Raw genomic sequence first — 27,757 nt, forward strand, 5'->3', positions numbered from 1 at the left:
TAGCAGTTAACTTCTTCCTTATTAAATCCGCATATCATCTCATAAAAAACACAGTTTGTATGTGGCCATTAACGTCTCATTCATGGCACTCACTCCACTTAAATCAATAAAATCCTCTAGTCTATCAAAACGGCATAAAAGCTATTGCCATCGACACTCATTAATTACGTCCAGAAAAAAATAAAAATGTCACAAATATCGGTTTAATGGCCGACGGAACCGATCGCAATCAGAGGACAATAAGGCTGGTGTACACGCGCGGCGGGAGACCGCTGCGTTTAAAAAACGTAAGTGAAAGCCACCGGATTCGATAGGGTCACTGATTAATGACTCTTGAATTTTTTTTACTCACACTTATATTTATATTTAGTTGAGTTTTTACACAGATATGAGGACTTAAATTCAAAATATTTGTAGGTAATTTAATTATAATTTGGGAACACCTAGTAAATTAAAGTTCATAACAAAAACTAAGCGAAATTACTACATTATTGACTGATTTTGCTATGTTAATGATCTTGATTTGTAGTAACTTAACTTTGTAGTAACTTACATCATCTTCGTTGATCTTGTATTAAGATTGCATAAAGTTTTGGAACGCATTGCAGGTGCCTGATCTACATTAAGAAAGTAACCAATTTACTCTTCTTTAATTACCCGTACTAACAAAAAAACATGCTTTGACCCTATTCGCCACCCCGCAGCGCAATGAGGGATATCAGAACGCTAAATTGACTCGGATCGGGCGTATAAACAAAACGCTACGCAAACGGCACGCGACCGGAGGAGCGTGTGAGCACGAGTGCACGCATTCATGCCAAATGTACCGTAATTGCATCTTGATTTCCGCAGCTGAATTGCCTTGTCATTTAGGGAACCGTCTTTTGTTAATGAATACGTAATGGCAATTGATAAAAGCCATGATGATTTTGGAGATAAGTCTTTGTTTCTTTGGAGAATTGAAAAATATCATTATTTTTCTAGTTTTAACTTTCATCAGAGGGCATAGTGTGAGTTTACATAAAAAAATGACATTACATGTATGACGGATTGTACAGCGCCCCTAGCGGGAAACGTTCAAAAACTAAAATTTTCATACATTTTTAACCCACTGATCGCCGGTCTACCTAGTGGGGGAACTGCCCACACAGTCTTCCGGCCCTTGGTCACCACTCGAGAACTTTTCTGCCTCAGCTCTACGAGCTAGTGCCCTTCCCTTCTCACTGCCAGTGTTTACCTTACTCACAAAATATTGAGATAAACCGTCTCTACAAATAACGAAAACAATTAAATATTTGAAGAAATACAATTATATTCACGGTAATTTACATGCTTTTAACATTTAAGACCAAATGCGAATTGGTCAAACTTAACCTTAACACATGTTCATTAAAAAAGCTACAGATATCGCAGTCCGACCTCAATAAAAAATAGTAGCAAACCGAAAATAATCATACCACTATTGAATAGTTTACAAAAGCATCAGGACACATTTTGTTCGCGCCTGAGCAGATTGCCGTCTCAATGGCCGCCCGCCGCGCGCCCCGGGCGGCGGCCATATTTGAATGTGATATTTGAACGACACGCGGCGCGCGCGTGCCGCCCGGTGTCAACCCCGCTTTATGCGTCAAGTATGTTTGTTTGGCTATGGGCGGGAATTGTTTTTGGTCAATTAAACCGTTTTAGTGAGATAAAATTGTTGGTGACTTCTAAATCCAATAAGCTTTTTGTAAGTTTTTTCAGTAACATTTTGTCATTAGCGCTTACTTGTGATTAAAACTGTGTGAAACTTTTTAATTTTATTCAACTCCTTTATTTCCTATTCAATTGGGCTCTTCTTTCTAGAATTCAAGAACAAATACTTAGATACAGCCTTCCTACACGTTTAAATCCTGTAGAAAGTTCCCAAATAAATTAGTTCCACACAACCAATAAATTTGTCTCCTTACAACTTTCAATTACCTACCACTAAACCATTTAACTCAAAAATATCCCAGTTAAGTATTTCCCAATAAAGTCCACCACAAAAAAACCCGCGACTTTCCCACCATTGTGTCCCGCCCCTTACGGGATTAGTGACGCCAGCATCGAGTGACCATAAAAAATAAATCAGGACCATAGAGCAGGATTGAGTGGCGACCCATAGAGTAAGGATTGAGCGACCTTAACCCTTTGGCCGCATGCGGGCGGACGCAATCATGCGAGAAAAACAGGGTAATTATTGTGACTTTTTGATTTGATCCTTTTTAAGTGGTTATGGGGAAATGTGAATGGATTTAGGGTGACATTGAAAGTTGAAACTCCTTTTGCGTAGTGAATATTGAAACTTCAGCAAGAGTAGATAATACTGTTATAGCCTGACCAGGAACATAAAAACCCTCGCCATGTTGCGGAAAACTAATGGTACTAATTTCTTTTAATGGCAACAGTAACTGAAAACTTCATTGACATGTCACCTTGCATGTCAGTCTATTGCTGTCAAAGTGTAAACAAACTTTATTTTAAATGTGCGCAATTGGTTTTATGAATTAAATTGCTAAAATATTTTTATAGTCGTGAAAGAAAAGTGGTTCACAATGTGTTAAAGTATTTGTCGAAGAGAAATACTAAGGGTTCGGACAATATTTTCATTGAATAATGTTTCCGACAAAGGTTGTCAAATTGACTGACATGTTTATCGTATAGTACAGTCAGTCCACTATGAAAATTAGCTGTGGTTTGTTTCAACTACCTATTTTAAAAATTTTACACTTTCTAAGTATTGAATTTTATGGGATTGGGAAAGAAGTACCGAGTTTGAAGCCTTCATGAGCAGACATTGCAGTTGAATATTCAAGTTCTGAATTTGATTATTGATGAATAATAAAATAAATCTACTAGCTCGATTGATGGTTTCATTTAATTTATTTAAATCAGGTTACCTATAATAATATTTTTTCGTTAATTTATGAAAATATCAAATTAGCCCGTAATCCTGAATCCTGATACATAAAGTTAGCCTATTAATTTAACACAGGTACGACTGTACTCAGTGTTGCACTATCAAATGCAATTGACGCGCCTCTATGCCAGTGTTTTTATGTTCCTGGTCAGGCTATAATACTCTTATTTTTGTCAGTCGTTGAAACTAAAGAAGAAGAAACTATTTGGAGAAACATAAAGAACCTACTGCAAATCAGTGCACCATACATACCTAATAAAAGCAATTTGGAGCAGCAATTGTTTTCTAATGTCTTTTCTAAAGCTTTCCTAGAATGGCAGTCTTCATGAAAGATATATTTTAAATGCCTCTTGGTTTTGAAGAAATAACAAATCAAAATGCAATGAAAACCTTATGATTTGTGATTCAAAGCATTTCAGCAACTACATTTACTCGGCTGATACAGTCCAGTTATCATTACGGAAAGCCAGTAACTCACTAATCCTACCGCAACGTTTCTCTTTGAGATACGCATGATCCGGCAAATAATCCGCACGAACTTCCCGCATCTTGGCAAAATGTTTGCGAACTCGCGAGCCAATCAAACGAGTTACAACCGTTACTGTAATCGGTTCGCACCCTAACGAAGTCCACACCGTGCTGCTAAAATAAACCCTATTACGATATCGTAAAGCACAAATTGCTGGCGGCGACTGCGAAAAGAGTTTTCGGCCAACAATCGAACGCGGTAACGTCGTTACACTCGTTACATTCCGTTACCCTCTCGGTTCCGTTACCGTTGCCGTTAGTTTCGTTACGTTAACGAGCGGACTCGATTGAATGAGAGCAGTTAGCGGACGGCGTTGGCTTGGCTCGTAGTGATAAAGTATTTTTTGGGATACACTAGTCTAGTAGCAAAAAATAAGTCTAGAGTAGTAAATAAAAAAAATATTTTGGATATAATACACCTAAATTGTTCGCTTAAATTTTCAGTTGTGTTAATTAGATTGCTGGTGCAAGTAATTAAAGATAGTGCAAATGCTATGCTATGCTATGCAAAAACTATTGGGCATGAAAACGTTTTCAATAACATTTTAGTGGATTAAAATATAACTTAGGTTAGTGCACAAGTCCTATTGCTTGCTATAAAAATATATCCTTGAATATCATAACGTTTACAGTTTACTGTTCTCAAGATCATTAAATATATTGATTATTAAATCTACACAGTAAATGAAGAATGCCATAGACACCATTATTAGCTTAAATAATCCCTCATCTTTACATTGAAAATGGAGTGGAAGTTAATTGCGGTTCCAAATAACAAATTAAAATTTGGAAAGTAATTTGTAAGGGAGTTGCGCTATCATTCTCTTAATTTGCATCGCAATGCGACTCGGGTGACCATACAACACTTCTGCCTTCGGGTATTTTATTGACATTTTAGGTATTTATTTACAATTTCTACTTTATGTGTCAAATAAGATTTATTGAAATGTCGCAATCAAAGAGTAGTAAAAAAAATCTACTCATGCTTAACAATGCTACATGTTGGGCGCCAAAAAAGACCCCTTAAAATGATAATCTCTTTTTGACTCTCTTAGTTTTGTAGCTAGAACCAACATTTATGATTGCTTGTGTACCTAACCTCCTTGTTTCTTGAGGAGAGCGAATAATTACGAATCTTTAACGATTTTGAAAAAAATCGTTAATGGGTTCCTATAGCGCTAATGTAAAACATAATGTAGGTAGGTTCGATGAAATCGCACATTATACTTATTAAATCTGTGAATAAAATACACGTTTGCGTGAGTTGTTCTTAAGGTAGCCTTAGCTTTGGTCTTAAAGGTAGCCTTTCGAAGCGAGTTAGTGACGCGGCGTTGGTGGCACAAGACCAAAGCTAATGACGCTGCGTCTGTGACGCTTAGTTCGAAGGCTACCTTTAGACTGTAGGATAACCGTATCGCAATATAAAGTCCTAAGTTTTCCCAAACTCATTGTACCCCTACGCCACGTCGCGTCGCAGTCGGGCCACTCGGAAAGTCGTGTTGTAACATCCCCAAGAATGATTTACCCAATAAAAATTATGCTGATCTACTTAAAACTTTGATCATTTGCGACGCCGACCATCTTGGAATTGGCACAGACGTTGATAAAATGGTGCTAGTAATTGTGTTTTTTCTTTTCTTGTATGAAATGAGGGTTTCATGATTTTACTGAAAAGGGAACTTGCTTTTGAGTATGTTTTTAGGTTGTTTTATTCCTAGTTTTGATACAATCCGAATCAGTAGGTAGTTTTTCGTGAATCTTCAGTCTTAGTAGAGTTCTTGAGAACTCGTGTGAATCAAACGGTTTAACGTGTCCTCAATACTTACTTTATTGCATTTTCTCTGAAACAAATAAGTTTTTTTGAGGATTACTTATCTGCTAACCAATCTTATGTTTTTCTAGAGGCATTAAGAAAGTGATTTTATAATTATGTGTTTTATAAAGATATCAAACCCATGACTTGGGTTTTTAACTACTACCGCAAAATTGGATAATATAAATTGGACAAATAAATAATCTTTTGGTGAGATATTATTATTAAGTTAAAAATAATACGGAGAAGTATTTATCTGAATCATATCAAAAAGAGTGGCACTAGTTAAAAATTAAAGGCTTTAAAACCTAGTTTCAGTTCCGCAAAGCGGGATAAAAACGAATATTCCGGGCATCCAAATCACGTTTGCTGGCACTTTCTTTTTCCCCAATCGTTAGCGTACAAGTTTCATCTGGCAACATTTTTAGTTTATTCACGTGTAGGTACACAGGCAAAGGAAAACAAGCAAATCCTCGTCGCGAGCGTCGTCAAAGGCGGAGCGATTCTGGCAAATTGCATTTTCGCGTCCCGCGGCGCGCCCTTATCGAGTTTGCTATCAAAGAGCCGCCATTTTAAAAACTTCCATCGACCCAGGTAGAGGTTCGGCTCACTCCAATTGTGGTTCTCTTTGTTCCTCGCCTCCTTTATAGGGTTGACGAAGTTAGCGAGTTTCGGCTCACGAATAATTTGTGTTCCCGGCCGCGCGATACGATTACCCGAGTTTCCCGGAATCCGATCCGCCAGTTTCACGAATCGAATTCGGACCGCTTGAGCATCGAGTTGTTCGAACTTCATTTGTCCGAATTATGCTGCGAATTAAACTTTGATTCTGTCAAAGCGAAGATTACAATATTTATTATCATGTTTCGGGAGATCTGCCGCGTTCGGAATTCGAATTGCTTTCAAATTCCATTTGCCGTTCGACATGATTGCAAATATAAAATTATCAGGCTGTTTGGAACTTCGAAACAAATGACGAGCGCGTTCTAGATTCGCGTTTTATTTTTCTTTATTTCGCGCCAGTGTTTTCTAACGAGCTGTACCGGATTAACAATTTCGGCATCGCGAAGTCATACAATATTCGCATATAAATCAAGAATAAACCAAGCGAGGAGCATGAAATGAGCTCATTTCTATTCCGCGCGCAAACAAATTCATAACTCGCCGAAACTCATAAAATCATCCGCGGAACACACTTTTAATAAACGAAAACAGCTAACGCGGTCCGTGCATAAGTTAACATAGCATTCCGCTCCTTGTTAAAAGATAAATTAGAATACTCGTGAATACCCGAGGCGACTCCGTAATTGTTTAAGAGAAAAATCCAAATGAGAAATGAAAAGGGATTCCCTTTTCAGAGGAAAAATTATATAATTGAATATCTCTCTCGTAAGTATTATGAGGTATAAAATATGATAATTGAGTTTCTGCGCGCCGCGAGCTGAGCGGAGCGAGCGGACTAAATCCGCTGAGCGAGTGAAGGTGACATTATTTAATGCGACCGTAAGCCGAAGAGATTTTTCTTTTCTAACTGCTGATTATGTAATTGTATTTCGTTAGGATTGGCGTAGGATTTGAAAAAATATAATTTTTCGGTTGTATTTGGATTTATGTAAATCCATTTCAAATAATACTTTTTCTTAGTGTTTATTGAGCCTGAATTGATTGATTCATGTAGAAGTTAATCTTCTGAGTATATACTACTATATTAATATTTGATTAACGATGACTGTGAAAAATATGGAGTCTAACTTAATACTTATTGAATAGGATCTTAATCACAGTTTTTAGAAGTCTTCATGTCTTATCGTTTCAATCAAATACGTCCACTGCTTAGCAAAGGCCTCAGGCTCTTTCTTAAAAAACTGAACTCATATCAAACATGCAATTGAAATTAATAAGTAATAATGTACCAAAAAGGCAATTTCCCCAAGCCACAAATCAAAGCCGCCATATTGTGTCCAAGAGGATTTCAGCAAACGCCATTGGCTGTTCACTTAAGGCCAATCACATACTAGCATCAATGTGTGATACGAAAATATCTAAAAGCCTTGTATTGCTACCGAATCTACCGATAGATACTCAAAATACAGATACAGTGATTTAATATTTTGTAAAAGTTATTAAGGCTAATGATGTTAAATGAATCGCTAGTTTTAGTGAATTTTTGGTTCATGGGTAGGACCCGTGTGCTGAAAAGGGCCCGCAATACACACTACCGATAGATACTCAAAATACAGATACAGTGATTTTGTATTTAATAAGGCAAATGATGTTAAGTGAGTGCTAGTTTTTTAATTCATGGGTATCCGTGTGCTAAAAAGGACTACACATTAACAAATACAGTGTGAGTCACGTTAAAGTGTACATATGAAAATAGATGAAACTAGACCTATTTTTATCGACAAAAAAGAGGTCAAAAAATTTTTGTGATTTTTTTTTAATTTTTTATAGATTTTTTTTTCTTCCAATTACAAGACTTATTGTAAAGAAAACGTAATAACTTTTAAACTAAGCGGTATATCCTGATAAAATAAAAACAGTAATAATGCTAAATAACAGGCAATACTAAAAAAATACATAAAATACACAAAAAATGCCAACAAATAAAAAAAATGATACTTTTTTTAAAAAATCTGCTTTTAAATTCGTGTTTTTTTGGTTATTTGATAAATTTCCCCTAAAAATGTCCCTATAACAGGTGGTTTTTATTACTTTGTATTATTCCCTATCGTATTACCTTCGTAAAACCAAAAATCGCATGTCTCTATCCCTATCACAACGTTTGCAATGATCGTTTGAACTAAGCCTCTCCACGCGCACCATTCAACGCTTCGTTAACAACGAAACTGAAAATGGCTCTAGATTTGTAATTTTGATAAAGACAAGTTAGATTTCAAATAAAAACAAAAGATTTCGAAGTAAAATAAGCATTGTAATTAAAATTAAAATTTGTCTCTACCTGTAGCGGCGAATAATGTTGTGGCAGGCCTTTGTTCAAACGATCATAGCAAATGTTGTGATAGGGATAGAGACATGCGATTTTTGCTTTTACAAGGATAATACGATAGAGAATAATACAAAGTAATAAAAACTACCTGTTATAGGGTCATTTTTTGGAGAAATTTATCAAATAACCAAAAAAACACGAATTTAAAAGCAGTTTTTTTTTTCAAAAAGTATCATTTTTTATTATTTGTTGGCATTTTTTGTGTATTTTATGTATTTTTTTTGGTATTGCCTGTTATTTAGCATCATTACTGTTTTTATTTTATCAGGATATACGGCTTAGTTTAAAAGTTATTACGTTTTCTTTACAATAAGTAATTGGAAGAAAAAAAAATCTATAAAAAATTTAAAAAAAAATTAAAAAAAAATTTGACCTCTTTTTTGTCGATAAAAATAGGTCTAGTTTCATCTATTTTCATATAGTACACTTTAACGTGACTCACACTGTATAGATAAGTAGATAGAAAGTGTTTATTTGTCACATAGAAAGTGTTTATTGTTAATTAATTAATTATTTTAGTTGAATTTTTATAGTCTTAGAGACTTATTTATTTGGACATAATTGTGTGCTTTCTGTTTCACTGTATGTTGCATGCCAATTGTCGTTGGTTAGATGTGTGAAACGAACATTCATTGTTTATCACTACTTTGTACCACATTTACCGCAATAAAGAAATTCTATTCTATTCTATTCTATTCACAAAACAGGTTTCATTTATCACAGATACAATATTAAGGTTACTGTTCACATCGAAAAGTAGGAAAATTATTTCTATATGGCTATAAAAATTTATTAAGAAAGTGCACAGATTATTATATTTCGATTTTATGTAGAGACGTTACCAAGAGCTGAGTTTTGACATTGTCCACAAGTTGCTCCTATTCACAAACATTACTATGAGGTCTCACAGTGAGCGTGAACGCACAGGGTGACAATCACTGAGCTCTATTCAACGCTGTGCGTTTGATTTTCTGCTTCACTTAAGCAAGCATCGTTTGTGAATACGGGCGTAATCTCTCATTAGAACTAAGCTTAATTTTACGTACTACCTACATAAAAACGTCAAGATCGCACTGAAAACGCCAGCGTGTCAAGGCCCTAACCATCTTCAGGCGAGTCACGCGCTCGTCGCCTAACGTCTTTACTGCAAACACCCTGATTGCTAGGGGACAGATAAATGTCCCGGGTTACGGATCTGGCGGGACGCATTTGTTGTGGGACGGCGAGACTGTGGTGTAATGGGGGTCTATGGTGAAAGAGAAGTGAATGTAAGTTACTGCTGGGATTAGGCGTGTAGATTATGCTTATTAGTTTTGAATTCAATTTGACTTGATTTAGATTGAGTCAGCTTCGCTGTTTTTGCCAAATTATACGTCGAAAAGAGTAGGTAAGTATTTCACTTTTTTTGAGTAGAACCACGTCACATTTTCTAGAATTATCTAGAGTTACATAAATAGGTAAATAATGTATGTATAGATAGGTATACGTGAGTTTATCACATGAAAATCTTTCGTAACAAAGTTGACTAAAGACCTAGATGTTGTCTGTTTTAAAGTTAGCTTACGAAAATCAGATTCTCTAGCTAGAGCCTAAAATTGCTTGTATTTATGCACATTTCAAGGTTAAAAATATAAAAACATAATATTGCTTTCACTTATTAATATTATTTAAGCACTGAAACCAATTTTCCTACGTACAAATAAAATCATATAAAAAACTTTCAGCTCAGCTCCTCTGAAAATATCTTTCTAAGTTTCTAGTAAGTAATAGAAAGAAGACTCGTTCTCAACTGCTCACTTCCCAACACTCATCCAATATTCTCTATCGTTTTATGTAAAACGCTACAAAATAATCCACCTAACTTTTACACATCGCGTAGGGAGGGGCGTTCTCCCCACACCGACTGTTACTGCCCGGAACGTATAAATAACTGCTCGAGCAGGTACGTACCTGAGGAGCAATTTCTCTCATGAATAATACACACAAGTCTGCCCAGTAAATGCGTTACGATTTTTCATAATAGCCCCTTTTTGATGTATCCAATGCTGTGAATTCGCCTTTTATGTTATACAGTTTAGTTTATAGCCTTTGAACGGGCGACTTGGGAACATAACAATTTGTTTTAGATTATCCACGGTGTAGTTGCTACAAAGAATCGCAAGTGGGCTATTTGAATATCTGAGACTATTTCTAAGTGTATGTAAGTAGTTGGGTACCAACGGTTGATTTTGTGTTGATCTTAAGATCTTTATGCTATTAATTGACACGAATGACAGTTATTTTGACCCTGGGACTATCTTGCAGGCTTCACTAGTTAGGGCTCATTCCCACAATTAAGTTTTGCGGGATTCATTAATGCAGGATCTCGCAAAACTGGACTGTCGAGTGAACACACGTTATGTGTTTGAAATTCAAATTATAATTTATTAAATCCTGCATAAAACGGGATGTCTCTAAAGGAAAAAGACCTTAGGTACTTATTAGCGATCAAATTCTAGCACATGACTAACAGGAGTTACGGTAATAGAAACCAGAATACAAATACTTCAAAAATGCATGGAATGAACCTTAAAACCAACACTCCTCTCTTAATAAAGTCATAGCATCCATAAAAATTAATTGATAATACGATAAAATTATGCATATTACCCTCATAATGCGACGGATGTGTTTAAAGTACATCGGCTCAATGAGCTAACCCTTTCGCTTTCGGTCGCGCTCTAATTAAGGGAATTTAAGCGCGTAATTAGAGACCACGTGTGGCGGGCAATAGTGATGTCGCAATGTCGATGTCGCCAAAAAGATAAAATATATTTTTGAGTCAGCAACCTATAACAGCTGAGAGTAGAGTAGAACCACTCTCACGCTCCCCGTGGATGTCGTAACTGTAGTAAGGTGACTAAGAGACAATTATGCGAAAAAGAACTCTTCAATCCAGAAGATCTTGTCAGATGGGTGTACCTAGATTAGATAGAGTGTGTCTATTTATCTCCAGTAAAGTAATAGGGAATGCTCCTAGAGTAAAGACTAAAAAAATGAATGGCAAACTACTTTATATTTAACAAATATCGATAGAAAAGCTCTCTCATAATGCTTTATTGATGTTAACAGCTTTTTAAATGGTCGGTACACAAACATTACACAATACTTAAACGGACTCTATTATGCGAATGCTTACGAGTATATCACACAACTTCGCTGAAACGAGTATACCTATTGAAATTATCATTATAAAAAAAGCTAAACAAACTGTATCTCATAATCAGAGGTAATCTTTCTCTGCTCTACTAACCCACAAAAACAAACAAAATCAATACCCATTCTAATGTAATTGTATCAAAATCTAAAATAATCATCGTGACACTCGATCCGTCCTCTGCGCACCCCTACTCCACTTGACATCTCCCGCGCTTTTCCAACGTTCCGTTCCACGCATTAATTTATGCGTTTTTTACGCAATAACGCTTAATTGGCCTTTATTTATCACTTTAATTTTTCTAATTTGATAACACTTCATTGATATTTATGTGGTGTTTGGTAGTGACGGTGTCGTCTCAATTTATACGCGTAATTTGAACAAATGTGTTTCGATTAGGTTCATGAGACGAGAGCGGTTCGTTCACGTTTGAATTTGATGAATAATGCGGCGTAAACGGATTAACTGGACCAATTGGTTCGAATCAACAATGATTCAGCTGGATATCGAATCTCAACACGGTGTAATCATAGAAATCTGATACGTATTTATTTTAGTAATTTTCAATGATGCGTTTTGATTTTGCTGTTTAATTTTTGTGGATTTAACCAATTAGACACACACCTCTAATTGGATTCTGTGGTTTACAATTCTTAAAAATTTTTGTACGGGCAACCGCACATCAGTCTAAATATTTTGTAGCATCTTATAAAGTTGTAATGAGTGCTTATTGCATCAAAAATAAAATGGCATGGAGAAACAGCAAAATAATTATAAGTCACGTCATCTTTTTAAGACATTTAGAACACGCAATTGATATCAGTACATTCCTGACTAGGGTTTCTGATTTCTCGACTTATTTTTTTTCGAGTTTCGAGAATTCTCGAAGCCAAAGTCTCGAGTTTTCTCGGGTCTCGAGTCTTTTAATGAAAACTGCTGAAATCAGTTGAAATTTAATCAAAACACAGGTTTTTTTAATCTAATATACCTACTTTTATGCACAAAAATCAATATTAGGATTTAGTACCACTTATTTTGGTAAGGAAAGAAACAAAAAATAAAATCTTCTTTCATAATTAATATTTACTAATAATCATAACAAAAGTCATAAAGTCGCGTGTACTTTAAAGATAAATAACAATAAAAATCTGGAGCTACAATTGAATCACTTGTTTTCTAAAGAACACAAGTCCAAATAGCAAAATTACGATAATAGTTTTTTTTATGAACAAAAATACCTTTTTAATATTTTTTTACATTTCTTACAGATAACGACTTGAATAAACTTTACGAGGAGGCACGAGTACCTAACCTAACGTCTGTTAGGTAAGGTAACTGTCTAGTTAATAAATTTTTCAGTCTTTAAATCAGTCAGAGTTAAACATACATTATAAATATATCATACTCTTTGGTGAACATTATTACTTAGTTTCGATTGAGATCATTACTTGCAAATCAAATCAGTACCTCTAGTAGGAAAAACTTTCGAGTTCGTTTCGTTGCGTATTCAAAGTGTCATCGAAAAATTTTGTATGAAAAATTAAACAGCGCCCCCTAGGGCGGCTATAATATAGGGGGCGCTGTTTAATTTTTCATACAAAATTTTTCGATGACACTTTGAATACGCAACGAAACGAACTCGAAAGTTTTTCGTACTAGAGGTACAGTTAAAAAAGGAAAGACTAGGCCAGTCTAAAAGCAACGTTGACCTATTAATTCAAAACTTACTTTTGTCTAAGAAAATAGGCTTTCAAGAATATTAAAGCTTCAAAATCGAAACTCGAGAATTCTCGAGCTCCGGTAATTTTTTTCTCGTCTCGAATGAAGCCAAATTTCTCGAGTTTTCTCGAGTTCGAGAAAGCTCGAGCAGAAACCCTATTCCTGACCTTTGGCAATACTTTAACCTTTTACATTCTGTTTTTACAAAACCAAACAAACCAAAGGGGAACTGAACCCCATACCCGAGGGTAAAAGGCATCCGCTAATCCGCCGCGAAATAATAACATTTGCTCAAATCCTGCTCGCTAATGCAGCCGTCTCCCGACGGACTTTAAACTGCTTATGGCTTAAAAACCCCATTCGTACAAAAAACAAAACCTCTACTTTGATAACCTATCCCGAAGTATTTGATCCGTCTCTTTTATTACCGGTAGATCAGAGAAAGACGGTTGTCAATAACCTCTACTTAAAAAAAACAATCGTAAAGGATCTCCCACTGTTTTCTTGGACTGTAAATCTGACAAAGACGGCTGTTATGATTTTGCGGAATTGACTCCTGAACAGTGAACTCCTCGTGATTATTCTGTGACTCTAGAACTGTCTTTAAGAGGTCTATAGGACTTTTAAGAAATCCCTATATTCCATATACTCCCAAGCCGCTTTCGGCTACGGTAACTACGACAAAATTCCTTTAGTCCGCAATAAGAGGGCTACGCTGGGCTGCCTTAATCCCTTGATTATAAAAATACCAACTAATAAAAAATACACTGTAAAACTAACGATCATAGGAAATACAATAAGTTGAACTAGACTGCAGGTCTGCCAGGTCAGAGTCTACATCACATTATTATTAAATTTTGCGCTAGTCTCTTGGGAATCACATGAAAAGTATTCATTGAATGACTAGAAGCAGTGTTGGTTTAACAGTATTGGTTAAAATGCATTAATGCAGTGTTGAAAATTTAAAAGGATCCCTTCCAAAACGTCACGAAAATTCCAACATCCCGCCACAGACGATTCTCTAAATTGGTCAATAACAAAATTGAACTTCCAAATTGTAATGTCACGTGAAAAGTGGAGTGATATTACTATCAATATGCAGAGTCCAATCCCGCGCGAGGTGGGTAGTGCGCACCACACGTACCTACCCGCGTCTTTCGGGTAATCCCCGCGCTCATGTATAATGCGCGCATATAAATTTCAATTTTAAAGCCGCAGCTCTAGTTACAGCCATTTGCGGAATTACGAGGGTCAGGCCACGTCTCTACCTAATCACGTAATGCGTGTTTTCTTTTGAGGTGGATATAGTTTGGGAATATACTTTTGCGAGGCTGTATTGGATTATGTGAAGCGATATGTACATAAATAAGTATTATGTGCTTAGGTGTGTTGTGTATTTTGAAATAAAAAATGTCTAGTTTGTTATTTCTAAACTACTTAGTTTTTTAGCATAAAATAATAAGCGATAGTTAACATTTTTACTAAGACACATTGCAATAGAGCTGCTTTCTATGAGAATTACTAATTTCACTCTACGTAAATGTAACTTCTATGTTTAATTTTACTAAAATAGCTTACAATTAATTAAGTAAATCACAAGTGTCATTGGATCCGTTTTCATCTTCTAAGTCGTAGTCGAAGTTCGAAGTAACTTGACACAAGTAGTCGCTTAATTTGACTTTCAATTATGTATCATTCAGTATAAAGTATCATTCATGATCGCATTACAGTAGTACCGTTTGAAAGATCTCGTGAAGCACTTTCAGCATCGGTTACTAGCTTTTCGATATCTTATATAGTTTAGAAATAAGTAATCGACTGATATCACTATTATCGTTTTGAAACTGTAATTCTTCTTCTTCTTCTTAATTGGGCACTCTTGTCGTGGTTGCGCTGACGAGGTACACGGTGGGGTGTTCGATGTCATCTCCGAGGGTAGCTCTTCTGGCGACGTGCATCCATTTATGACGGTTTTATTTCATCATCATCATCATCATCATTTCAGCCACAGGACGTCCACTGCTGAATATAGGCCTCCCCCAATGACTTCTACATCGCACGGTTGGTAGCGGCTTGCATCCAGCGCCTTCCTGCTACCTTTACGATGTCGTCGGTCCACCTCGTATATGATCCCATTACGTATATTAGCATATTCTTCTTCTTCTTAATCGGGCACTCTAGTCGTGTTTGCGCTGAAGAGGTACACGGTGGGGTGTTCGATGTCATATCCGAGGGTAGCTCTCCTGGCGACGTGCATCCATTTATGAAGATTTTATTTCATCATCATCATCATCATCATTTCAGCCACAGGACGTCCACTGCTGAATATAGGCCTCCCCCAATGACTTCCACATCCTGCCTGCATCCAGCGCCTTCCTTTACGATGTCGTCGGTCCACCTCGTACATAATCCTATTACAGTAGTTATATTCTTGTTCATGGACCTATAAAAAAAGGCGGACGGAACTCGCGCTACAACAAAACTGTGACGCAAAATTTTGGCGTTTGTCTATTGTGTGAGTGAATTTAGGGATGCCATGTTAGCCAAAACATTTTACCCATTTATTTAAGAAAAACATAGATCGGCAGATGTTGGAAATGTAGACAGAATTATTCCGTGCCATTTTAAAAGGATGAAAGGTGAATGCGTTGAGGTAGGCACGAAATTTTCAATATTAAAATTTTCTTACATTGTTTGCAAGTCAGTGTGTCAGGGTATGTACATAATGTTGACCAAAAATGATTCACGCAGTTACAAATTACGAATCTTGTGTACATTATAATCATAATCTTATGCATCATCAATATATTATTAATATCTCTGATAGATTTTTTTAACATACAACCTGACACTGACTTGCAATCAATGTAAGAAAATTTCATTTTCTTACATTGATTGCAAGTTTGCCTATGAAATGAAGGATCAAATTTGCCTATGAAAATATATCCCATTAAAACACAATTATTATGATAAATTATTTTATTTCCATAGTATGCGTAATAAATAACTAAAAAGTCCTAAAATTATTATTAATTTCCCATATTTCGGGTAATTTTCCCACGTAAAGAACTGAGAACACTGGTCTTTGACGTATTATTTTTTCGAGTGAATGACGTTTGATTTCAATTAATTTCAATATTTTAATGTCGGGAAATAAGTGATTGGATTATTATTTTGCCTGTGAAATGTGATTCCTTAATTTTTGTTTGTTCGAACAGAACGGTTTTTACACAATTTCATCACACAAGACATGTCGTATTCGTGTTGTTTTTTCGCTGCTTAAATGTGTCAACTGTGTGAAGTTTGCACTCGAAGTGGTGTATCAGGGTGTGAATGTGTGCGTGCCGGCCTGTACGTACAGGCAAGCTGGTGTATCCTAATGTCACAGTATTTTGTTGATGAGAATCCGTCCGACTTTTTTTATAGGTCCATGTTCTTGTTCTTCTTAATCGGGCACTCTAGTCGAGATACATAGTGGGGTGTTCGATGTCACCTCCGATTGTCTTTCCTGGCGATGTGCTTCCATTTACGACGGTTAGAGATGGTTATATTTAATCATGGCTAATTCTGTCATACCGTATACATTTAAATTAGGTAATTACCAGCTTACGCATAACGGGAAATATTAAGCCTCCGACACTCACTTTGTATACTTAAGGGGAAAATTGAATTTCAGGCGAAAGGCGGGCGGGCCTTAATTGCCAATTTTATCCTCAACGTTTTTTCAGCTTTTTAAGAGAAAAATTCGTTATTGCATATTTAATAGCCGTAATCGCCTCCCCGTCAAATTAGGGTGCCCGCCCATTTTTAAGGCTCGAAGCTGTTTGCCTTCATGTAAATTTTATCATATAAAAAGTAGAAAAAGTTATTAAAGAAATTAAGGTAGTTATAGATAATTTCTTGATCTGGAGCTGCTGCTACCACTTAAATAACATAGTTAAATAACAGAAACTTGGTTCTACGATGGCTCAATGTGACCTACGAAACACAGAATTATATTCCTTTATAAAACCAACATAACTTACAGCTTATCCGAAAGCCCACCGTCCCAAATCATCACTTTACCCTCATAATGACCCATCAAAGCCTAATTAACACGTTCGCAGCACTATCAATATGTATATTATATTCGCTTTTAAATATTAAATCGGGCTACACTCCTGCGACTGATTCGATTCCTTTGATACGCCGCCAGGGCTGACAGCGCATGAATTAATGATCAAAATATAGTTGAACACTAACCGGATCCACACTTGTGCCGGCTAATGAAAATTAACTATGCATAATGATAAATTGACAGTAATTTCGGAGGGTGTGCCGTCTTGGCGACGTATGGTAATGCCGCGTTACGTCCGTAATCGGGTTGAGCTCGTGTCTGGATGTGAACGGGTTAATTACTTTGTAGAATCTGTATACTTGGTGTAGTTACAGTAGTTTATAGTTTACGTAAAAGCACATTACGTTTATGTATCTGTATTTTTCTATTGTATACTATAACAATAACCTGTGTTTTTGCATGGAGTTTGATAGGCTTTTGACGTTTGTTTAAGTTAAAGTAAGATGGTGCAACCCAGCCTTATTAATGTACTGTAATGATTTCACTTTTACTTGTTCATAACATGCCATGAACTAGATAACGTTGTATTTTTGTGTCTTTTTCGTTTGAAGCAACACCTATTACAACATAGCTACATACGATGCCCCAATATTTCCATTCTTGTCCAATAATCACCAATAACTAGTTACCCTAGCCAATACTAGACGTACCTACAAGTTTTAAAAAACTACAATCTGCACCCTAAAAACGTTATAGATTAAATAATTCCCCTGCCATAATCTGTGTTACAACATCAACTGAAGCTGGGCCTGCAAATGGCATTACGAAGGAAGGAGGGTCAACAGTGGCGCCGCTAACGAAGCATTGCGTATTAATTGATTTCTGCGAGACACTCCACTCCTTCTATTAATATTCTAACTCCCTATTCGAGTACAGGCGATATACTTTGGTCCTTTTTGGGGTTCCGTACCCCATGGGTGTCAAACCAATGGGACTCTATAACTAAACCTACGTTGTCCCTTCGACCGTCTGCCGAAGCGACGGGCTGAAATTGTTATAGCAGACAGTAGATTTTTCACAGAATGCGTATATTGAAAATAAGATTAGGAGTAACAAATTCCTTAATACACATAAGTATCGTTGTAACTTTGTTAAAACCTTGTCAATCTTTGAATTTTTCCTGTGGCTAAGTAGGTTACCTGTATACATAATTTACAATAAGAAAGTTGATTACTAAGAGTCACAAATTAATTAAATTATGCGTCAAAGTAAAGTACGAGTAAAAAGTACCTTTCTGTGTAGTTGTGGCTCTCACCTTTACTCGAGTCTGTAGTCACCAAACTTACTTATGGCAATAATCGTGCCAATGTCTAGACACTATAACCTCGGAATAAGGCCCGGTTTTCACCAAGGCGGAGCGGAGAAGCGTTTTGAATAATAACCTATCATCATCATCATTATTTCAGCCATAGGACGTCCACTGCTGAACATAGGCCTCCCACAATGTATTCCATGTTGATCGATTGGTAGCAGCCTGCATCCAGCGCTTCCCTATTACCTTTATGATGTCGTCGTTGGCGTGGGTAGCCAATCCGCCTCCGGGCATTCTTAGCACCGCCCCGCTGTCACCCTAACCTCTACAACACCCTGTCCAGGAACAGCTGGGCTACTGGAGACTGGGGGCCTGGTCGTTGTTGTGTTTCTCATTGGGGGGATCATTGTCGATAGATACTCGCCACGCTTGGGCAGGCGGATTGGCGAGCGCAGTTTTTTTTATAAGGTTTCGTGCCACACGATTTTGTCGCCTCTTACGACACGCCTCCTGTTGCCGGTGGGGAATTGTATTCTTTACGTCCCCACACGGCCTTAAAGAATACAATAAAATCAATCACATTTCATGATTTCCTCTTCTTTCTCTCCGCTCCGCACAACTCTGCTGCGCCGTGACGCGCCGCTGTTAAATTTTGTAGAAAAATTTTACGGCCCGACACTTCTCCTTGGCCTTGATGGAAACCGGGTCTAAGGAGCTTCCACTGTATTTCACGAATTACAAGAAGCTCCTCTACAAAGAGAATTAATATCACACTAAATAAGTCATTATTATTTTGATTAGTGAATTGAGTGCCAAGATAGTCTATTAGCTTCGAAGGTGCCTGAATATTTATTAAGTAAGACTTCCTTCAGTCCAAAGGTGTTCAAAGCTATGTTATTTAATGTCTATTTAAATCCAGTTAAAGTTGTCCGTATTTTTAATGCAATTTGCAACATTTCAAAATGATTTTATATTTTTAAGTCATAGCGTATTTGCACGTACCTACCAATTTCTTAGATGTTACAGGACACATTTTAAACTAACATTTGATAATTTCATAAAATAACAAGATGGGACTAATAAAATAATGTTAAACTCAACTCGTACTCGTAATTGGAAAAGATCTTGAATTATATTTTAAAAATTAAGTTTCATCAATTTTTGAAAAACCAATTGATATGAATTCTTTTTAGTGAAAAAAAAAACAAGATATTTAACTAACCAACCGCTACTATTCAAGCACCAGTGTGCTCGTTGTCTAACCGTCCCCGCCCGCCCCCGTAGTTTGGGCGGGCGGGTAGTGCCGCCTAATGACGGCTCAATTATTCATGTAATTAACTGATTATAGCGACACGAGCGCCCCCTACCTTCGGCGAATGCCTACACTATGGCTCTTTGCCTAGCCTGGGTATCAAGTAACTGTAAAATGTTAAAAATAAATGCAACTCAAAAGGGGTTTAAGAGTTTAAAGTCTAAGTCTGTAGATAAAAGAATAAATTAAATGGCACAATATAAGTGGAAGTATCGTATTACATACAAAACGGCTCAAATCTTGATTTGTCACTTCTTTTTTTTAATTTAGACTAATCACAGTACACAATCTATGTCTAAGATTGAAAATTGATACTGACTTAAATGTAAAAAAATCGTCCTCGTTGCTTAAAGAAAAACTATAGAAGTGTTTTGGTAGTTTTACATGCACCTACTGCCGTACTTTTAAAAGCATCCAGTCTGGTGCATCTTTATTAAAAGCTTTTTAAGGAGCTTAAAGCTTCAGTTTTTTTTATTAAATAATACGGCGCCTACCCGTTGTAGGGGCTAAAGGTCGGCTGTCAGCGTGGCTTTTAGTTCTTGGGGCAATACAGTACCATGCATAATTTGTTACTTTTTAATATCCTTAAAAATAATGTCATTTTAACTTTTTCTTGTATTTTTCTCGAGGAAGGCAAAGGTACACTACCAGTTTTAGACCATTTTCTAACTAGACACTATCTGCTTGCCACATATGTACCTGATTAATACATATGTACCTAATATCGTATTATAGACATCGGACATCCTTTTTTGCCCTCAGTTTCTTTATTCTTACTTTTAGATCATCAGATATGTCTAAATTGTCGAACGACAATCTCAATTATTAGGATATGGATGGATGGATGGTTTTTCTGTGAAGATTAGAGATAGGTTAGGTTAGAGATAGAGATCATGGGATCTAATTTATTGATTACCAATCACTGTTTTGATTATGTTAAGAATCGTTGTTCTGTAAACGGTCCGGCTCCGGCGCTACTATCATTCCATCAATGTATTATTGTATTTTACCTTAGCTCATGTAATCTATTTTATGGAACACCAATCACGGTTTGTATTAGGTTAAGAATCTGCATATTTTCTTTAAAAGGAAAAATCACGGATAATACTGCGACGTTCGTCGTGCGGTCCGACGCTGCCGTCATTCCATCAATTATTACAGCCTGTAATGAACGCAAATCCTTTGATTCCATTGAACGAGTGCCGAAGGGAATTCCGGCGCGAATCACAAGCGACAGCGATAAGGTACAACCTACTAAATAAATAAATAAGGGTGTATCTTGGTGCAAGACCGTTAATTTTGTGGTGCTGATTCTTTGAGGCAAAGTTAATACTCCAGATTCTACCATAAAGTGTAACATATTTAGCCGTAATTTTATGAGAAAAGGAAAAACTAGTAGTTTCGCCCTGGCGATAAAACTATAGCTAATGTTACACTTTATGGCAGATCCTAGCTGTCTTATAAAAGTCCTTTATACATCTACGTACTCGTATTATTAACGGGTAAATATTACGATACGAGTTCAGTCAGATTTTGTCGCTCTTGTTCGGTTTGACTTTTGAACTTATTCTTCAATTCTTTCGACCATATTCCCCGCTGCCGCCAATGCCCCAGCCCGCTGCCGCCTAAGCCCCGCTCCAGCCCCGCGGCATCAAGTATGCACTGAGAGAATGCGGGAACGGCGCGACACCTCCCGCTCATTTCATTGTCTCTGCTCTCGGCGGGCGATGAATTTTGCACGGCGCCGCTGCCCTCGCAAACAAGCCAAAACTGCTTTGTACGTATATTGTACCAAATACGCACTACTCAAGTGGTAGTTTTGATCTGCCTAGTCTATGGACAGTGACATTTGAGAGTTCCAAGCCGTTTTCTTTAAAATTAACATATAAAAAAGTATCAAGACACCTCGCTTAATTTCTCTGCTCTCGGCGGGCGATGAATTTTGCACGGCGCCGCTGCCCTCGCAAACAAGCCAAAACTGCTTTGTACGTGTATTGTACCAAATGTACGCACTACTCAAGTGGTATAGTCCCAATACAATGAACTGTCCCACCCGTGACATTGACAGGGGGCGCTACAGTTAATACTGGATCGCTGGTTCCGATTTTTGCCATAGTCCAGTCATTTAAGCTTAAATTATGTAAGAATCTCGGAATTCGAGATACCCAGCTGTAAGTCTGTAAATACTTGTATATTGACACCCTTAAAGTTGTCTCAAAACCTACATATGGTAGGGTGTAAGCAACTATTAAATTTTAAGGTCAAAGGTCACAAAAATCGGTTTTTTGCGCTTTTTTTGGAAATATCTCATTTCCTATGGGTTTTTTGCTATTTGTATTTATTATCAATATTGTAGAATACAAAATTCTCTACAAATTTTGTTAAAAAAAATTTTTTATACGGTGAACCGTTTTCGAGATAGAGGGCGGCCGCTAGTTGTCGTCGTTTCAGCCGAAAGACGTCCACTGCTGGACAAAGGCCTCCCCCAAGGATTTCCACAAAGACCGGTCCTGCGCCGCTTGCATCCAGGTACTTCCCGCGACCTTCACCAGATCGTCGGTCCACCTAGTGGGAGGCCTGCCCACGCTACGTCTTCCAGCTCGTGGTCGCCACTCAAGAACTTTCCTGCCCCAGCGGCCATCAGCTCTTCGAGCTATGTGCCCCACCCACTGCCACTTGATTTTAGCGATTCTGCGGGCTATGTCAGTCACTCTGCCGCTAGTACTTATAATAAATCTGTAGAGAGGTCAATTCTATACATGAAATATATTTTCAAAATAACTATCAGGGGGTGATTAGTGATCGATACTGATGCCAAAAATGCAATCAGTAAAATTTTTGTCTGTCTGTCTGTCCGTCTGTATGTTCCTTATAGAAACAAAAACTGCTCGACGGATTTTAACGAAACTTGGTACAATTATTCTTCATACACCTGGGCAGGTTATAGTATACTTAGGAATTCCCACGGGAACAGGAATTAGCGGGAAAATCCTTTTGTATGAAAAATCTAAACGCTTAGCGGAAGTTAGACGCTTGAAATTTGGCATGTAGGTACCTTAGTAAACTTAAAGCTTATTTACAACAAGGAATTCCCGAAATTCCCACGGGAATTAGCGGGAAAATCATTTTGTATGAAAAATCTAAACCGCTTAAGTTGACCTGAAGTGATGCAGTGACCGCGCGCTCTCCGCCCTCTATCTCGAAAACGGTTCACAGTATAAAAAAAAATTTTAAACAAAATTTGTAGAGAATTTAGTATTCTACAATATTGATAATAAATACAACTAGCAAAAACCCATAGGAAATGAGATATTTCTAAAAAAAGCGCAAAAGCCGATTTTTGTGACCGTTGACCTTGAAATTTAATAGTTGCTTACACCCTACCATATGTAGGTTTTGAGACAACTTTTAGGGTGTCAATATACACGTATTTACAGACTTACAGCTGGGTATCTCGAATTCCGAGGTGAACTTACTATAATGACTGGACTACCATGTTGGAAACCTTTAAAGTTGAACCATGGTGATGGCCTGTCAATGAGTTTGGTGGGACAGTTCAGTGTAGGTCATCTATAGTTTTGATCTCACTAGTCTATGGACAGTGACATTTGAGGGTTCCAAGCAGTTTTCTTTAAAATGAATAGATAAAAAAGTATCAAGACACCTTTCTGTGCTCTCGGCGGGCGATGAATTTTGCACGGCGCCGCTGCCCTCGCAAACAAGCCAAAACTGCATTGTACGTATATTGTACCAAATGTACGCACTACTCAAGTGGTAGTTTTGATCTGCCTAGTCGATGGGCACCGGCAGACATCGGTACATTCTACTGATAGTAAGAATAGGATTGAAATCTGCCTGATTTCTCGACCTGATTGATCTAGGCTCTCAAAATGGTTTCTATCAAGTTACTTGTATGTTTGTCTTACGCCATCGCGCCAGTCTCCGACATTACTTTTCAAATAGATTATTGAAAAAGTTTTCAATGAAAAAAATATTTTTCTGCTTATCATCTACAAAAGGTTCTTAATTTTCGGTTTTATTCAGACTGTGTAATTATGTGCTTGAATAGATTTTCTCGACATTTTGGAGGAATAATACAAATATTTAAAACTTTATTGCTTTAGTTACATCATATCATAATAATGAGGTTATACTATGGTTCAGGTCATATCCAATGAACTACATGATGCAATAAACATATATGACTATGACTATGACTACAGCTCTTTTTCTAAGATAATTTAAATATTATTTCAGACTGCATTATACAACACGCCTTTTAGCCCTCGGAGTGCTAAGATGTCCGAGAAGCCTAATTAAAATTGTAGTGCATTTCATTGTCTAGACTAGGAAGTACCGGGCGACGCTTGAAAATATGACTACAGTGTGCGCTGCCCCTTAGAAACAGGAGATCCGGAGTCCATGGATGGATAGATAGTAAAAGAATGAACTATCAAGTATATTTCAATCCAAGTTATAGCCCAGATTGAGCAACATTTTAATTTTCATTTTAGTACCCTACCCTAGAATTATTTTTAGTACCTAAGGTTTAAATCGATAAATACTAATTAGTGTTTTGTGACAAATGTACCTATATCGACTACTTACTACTTTACGGTAGTAGCACTTGACTTTCCTAGAAATTTCGGTATCCCCTAAAATAAATATTTGTAGGAAACTGTACTAGACATTGTATTACTCGTATACTATTTAGCTATTTATTTCACCGGGACACCATGGCGGCGCAACCAGTCGCCGGCTACCAACAAAATGTATGCATCTCTATAGAGAGTTACTCACCTGGTGTCCGTTTGGTTGCGCAAAGCTGCATACATTTTGTTGGTAGCGGCGACTGGTTGCGCCGCCATGGTGTCCCGGTGAAATATAGCCCTTAAACTCAACTCTNGGCTACCAACAAAATGTATGCATCTCTATAGAGAGTTACTCACCTGGTGTCCGTTTGGTTGCGCAAAGCTGCATACATTTTGTTGGTAGCGGCGACTGGTTGCGCCGCCATGGTGTCCCGGTGAAATATAGCCCTTAAACTCAACTCTAAGTAGAACAGCTGAAAATTGAATGCATCGTAGTATACATCTCATTTCTCACTGTACAGTGCGCTGCATAAAAGCATTGTAATGTGGAACTGGACGCTTGATCTTGTTGAGAATGCTAAACAATGTTTGCAAAGAGAATAACTTGTACGAAACTAGGCGTTAAGATGTAGAGCGAGTTTATTTTTGCTTTTACAACCTAATAAAAAAGAGTTTAACTTTAGACTTTGACTTATTTCATTAATCATTAAATTCCTTTAAACAAAAAAAAAACATAAACAATAGAAGAACAACAAATTACAATGAAACTGAAGACGGATGTCGTATGCCTTAGCCTTTTTCTGCAAAGGAAAAAAATTGAACAAAAAAAACAACAATATTTATTTTTATTATGCCTTAGTAATAGTGGGCCACAGTTCCAGCTACCTATTTCCGTTTTTTTCTCTCGCTCTTATCAAGCAGTGATTCTTTGCGATAGAACGAGACAAAATAACTGTGCTGAAACTGTGGCCGATAGTACAACAGCTGAGTGGTATATAAGTTTCTACATTGACATTATTAGTGTTCAACAACTCAATAATTTTTTGCTGAACCCGTGTTTAGTACCCGTGTCCTAAAAATCCCTAAACCAGTCCTCGTTTAATAAGATTTAGTCATTTATACAAATTTTCTTGAAGTAAGGCCGTGCCAAAGGCGGCGACTGTCCGCACGCTTCGCCGGTCGCAAACCGAGTTATTTAGATCAAAGCGATTGGATGTCAAGAGTGTCTTACACATCGTATGGGGCTAGATTTTTATCGTTTTGTTTTCGAAAAACTAACTTTAAATGTTAAATTTGATGTGAAACCCTTTTTAGCATGTAAAAGAAAATTTTTGCATCTTTACATTTTGAAAAAATAGATAAAGATGTCTGTTTTACATGATTACAGTACGTAATCTAGTTACGTAACAGTTTCTTAAAGTTACATAATTTTAATAACTAGCAGCGGTAACCCCTCTAAGTGTACCCTACATACCTACTTAATATAAGTTTCAAATTGTTTGAATTTATTGTTACGTTTATTGCGCTGAAAAAACGTTTCAACGTACAGTTTGTTTCAGTCCTCTAGGAGCGGTGTTGTGTAATCGGAACATGCTATGTACGCAGTTTTATCGCCACCTATTACGAATTTAGCAGCGTTTTAGACGATTATCACACTGCACCGCGCTCCGCCGCGGTCCGCGTGGCTACATATAAAGAATCCCGTGCGCAGACGCGTTGTCAGTGTGTTGCGCCGCGCGTGTACAATACAAACTGAAGTACTTGCATACAATGATTAAATCTGTCGTCCCGCGTACCGCGGCGGAGCGCGGTGCAGTGTGATAATCGCCTTAAAGTTTAGCAGCACAACTACTAACTAAGTCCATGGGCCCTTTAGGGGTTACCAATTATAATTGGTAATTATCACCTTAACTCACCGGTGTTTCTCATTGTTGTAGTTCCGGCGCGTTCCGCTCGTCGCCCGGCGGCGCCACGAGCGAGCCGGCGCCCGCGCCGCCGCCGCCGCTGTTCCTGCCGCCGCATCTCTCGCATCTGTCGCAGCACCTCAACCACTTGTCACAGCCCTTCTTCCCGCTGAAAGGTAGCTTTGGGTTTCATTTAATTTCTTTGCTCGTTAAATAATGAAGACCGTAATATGTCCTTGAAATTAATAGTAAAAGATTCATAGGTATAAAGGTTAACGCTTGTTTTGGAAAAATTCAAGAAGTTATGTTTCTCTTAGGTTAATTTCTATAGGCGAACCGTTACTTTTCCGGCAAAGCCTAAGAAGGCCTGCCATCTTAAAATATTCATTTCTTTAATCGTTAATAAGCTGCAAACAGTTTCAATCAACCTAATTTTTCAAAACTGTTTAAGCTTCAATTTGTCAAATATTTCTTACTAAAGTTCACCTCAGCGCAGTGCAGTCTCTTTCGTAGTTACGAATACGGATCCCCATGCAATTAGTTCAGAAACTATAGTGCTATACCTATAACTCACAGAATTACAAAACTTAAATTATTTTCCAACCAGGTTGGGGCCCGCCCTGCCCCTGCTGCCCCAAAGAAGAAGTCCGCTCGTCCAGCGTGGCGGAACTCCGTCGCAAAGCGCACGAGCACTCCGCAGCGCTCCTGCATTCCCTGGCCAGCTTCCAGTCGCGCGCGCTGCTGCCGCTGCCGCTGCATCTGCCGCCGCTGCCGCTATCGCTGCTGCCGCACGACGCGCCGTCCGCGCCGCAGCCGCCCGACCCGCCCAAGCACCTCGAATAATCAAGAAACTGCTGCACACAGCTTACCAGTAATTAGAACAAACTTGTAGTCGGGATCTAGATATGTCTCAGGAAAAAGACCTTGCATAATAAATCACGTCCTAGCTCCGCCACACTAGCCTGAAGAAATGACACGACTTCAGAGAAACCTTTTTATTCAGATGTTCCTCTAGTTCTAAAGAGCGGTGCTCTAGAAGCTATTCGATTCTTGATTCTTCTCATCACAAAGAGCACTCTCCAGCGCTCCTGCATTCGCTGGCCAGCTGCCAGTCGCGCGCGCTGCTGCTGCTGCATCTGCCGCCGCTGCCGCTGTCCGCGCCGCAGCTGCCCGACCCGCCCAAGCACCTCGAATAATCAAGAAACTGCTGCACACAGCCACTAGAAACTATAACAATCGCGTGTTCAGGTTCTAAATTTGTCTCAGGAGAAAGACCTTGTAAAATAAATCACGTGCTAGCTCCGCCAGCCCAGCCTCTAGAGACGACGCGACTCAAAAACATACATCCTTATCCTTATCTCTATGTTACTACA

General features: G+C 37.7%; 1 protein-coding gene across 1 annotated transcript in view; it reads left to right on the forward strand.

Annotated features, from left to right (window-relative positions):
* Positions 1–27,254, forward strand: part of Drgx (Dorsal root ganglia homeobox) — a 71,956-nt gene extending 44,702 nt beyond the window's left edge. The window contains exons 8-9 of the mRNA XM_028323700.1: positions 26,418–26,560; positions 26,992–27,254. Of these exons, the coding sequence (XP_028179501.1) occupies positions 26,418–26,560; positions 26,992–27,227 (379 nt within the window). The 3' untranslated portion in view covers positions 27,228–27,254. The remainder of the gene's footprint in view (positions 1–26,417; positions 26,561–26,991) is intronic.
* Positions 27,255–27,757: the final 503 nt, after the last annotated feature.

The sequence above is a fragment of the Ostrinia furnacalis genome, unplaced genomic scaffold (assembly GCF_004193835.3).
Source record: "Ostrinia furnacalis isolate ACB-3 unplaced genomic scaffold, ASM419383v2 OfSCF0677, whole genome shotgun sequence".
NCBI lineage: Eukaryota > Metazoa > Arthropoda > Insecta > Lepidoptera > Crambidae > Ostrinia > Ostrinia furnacalis.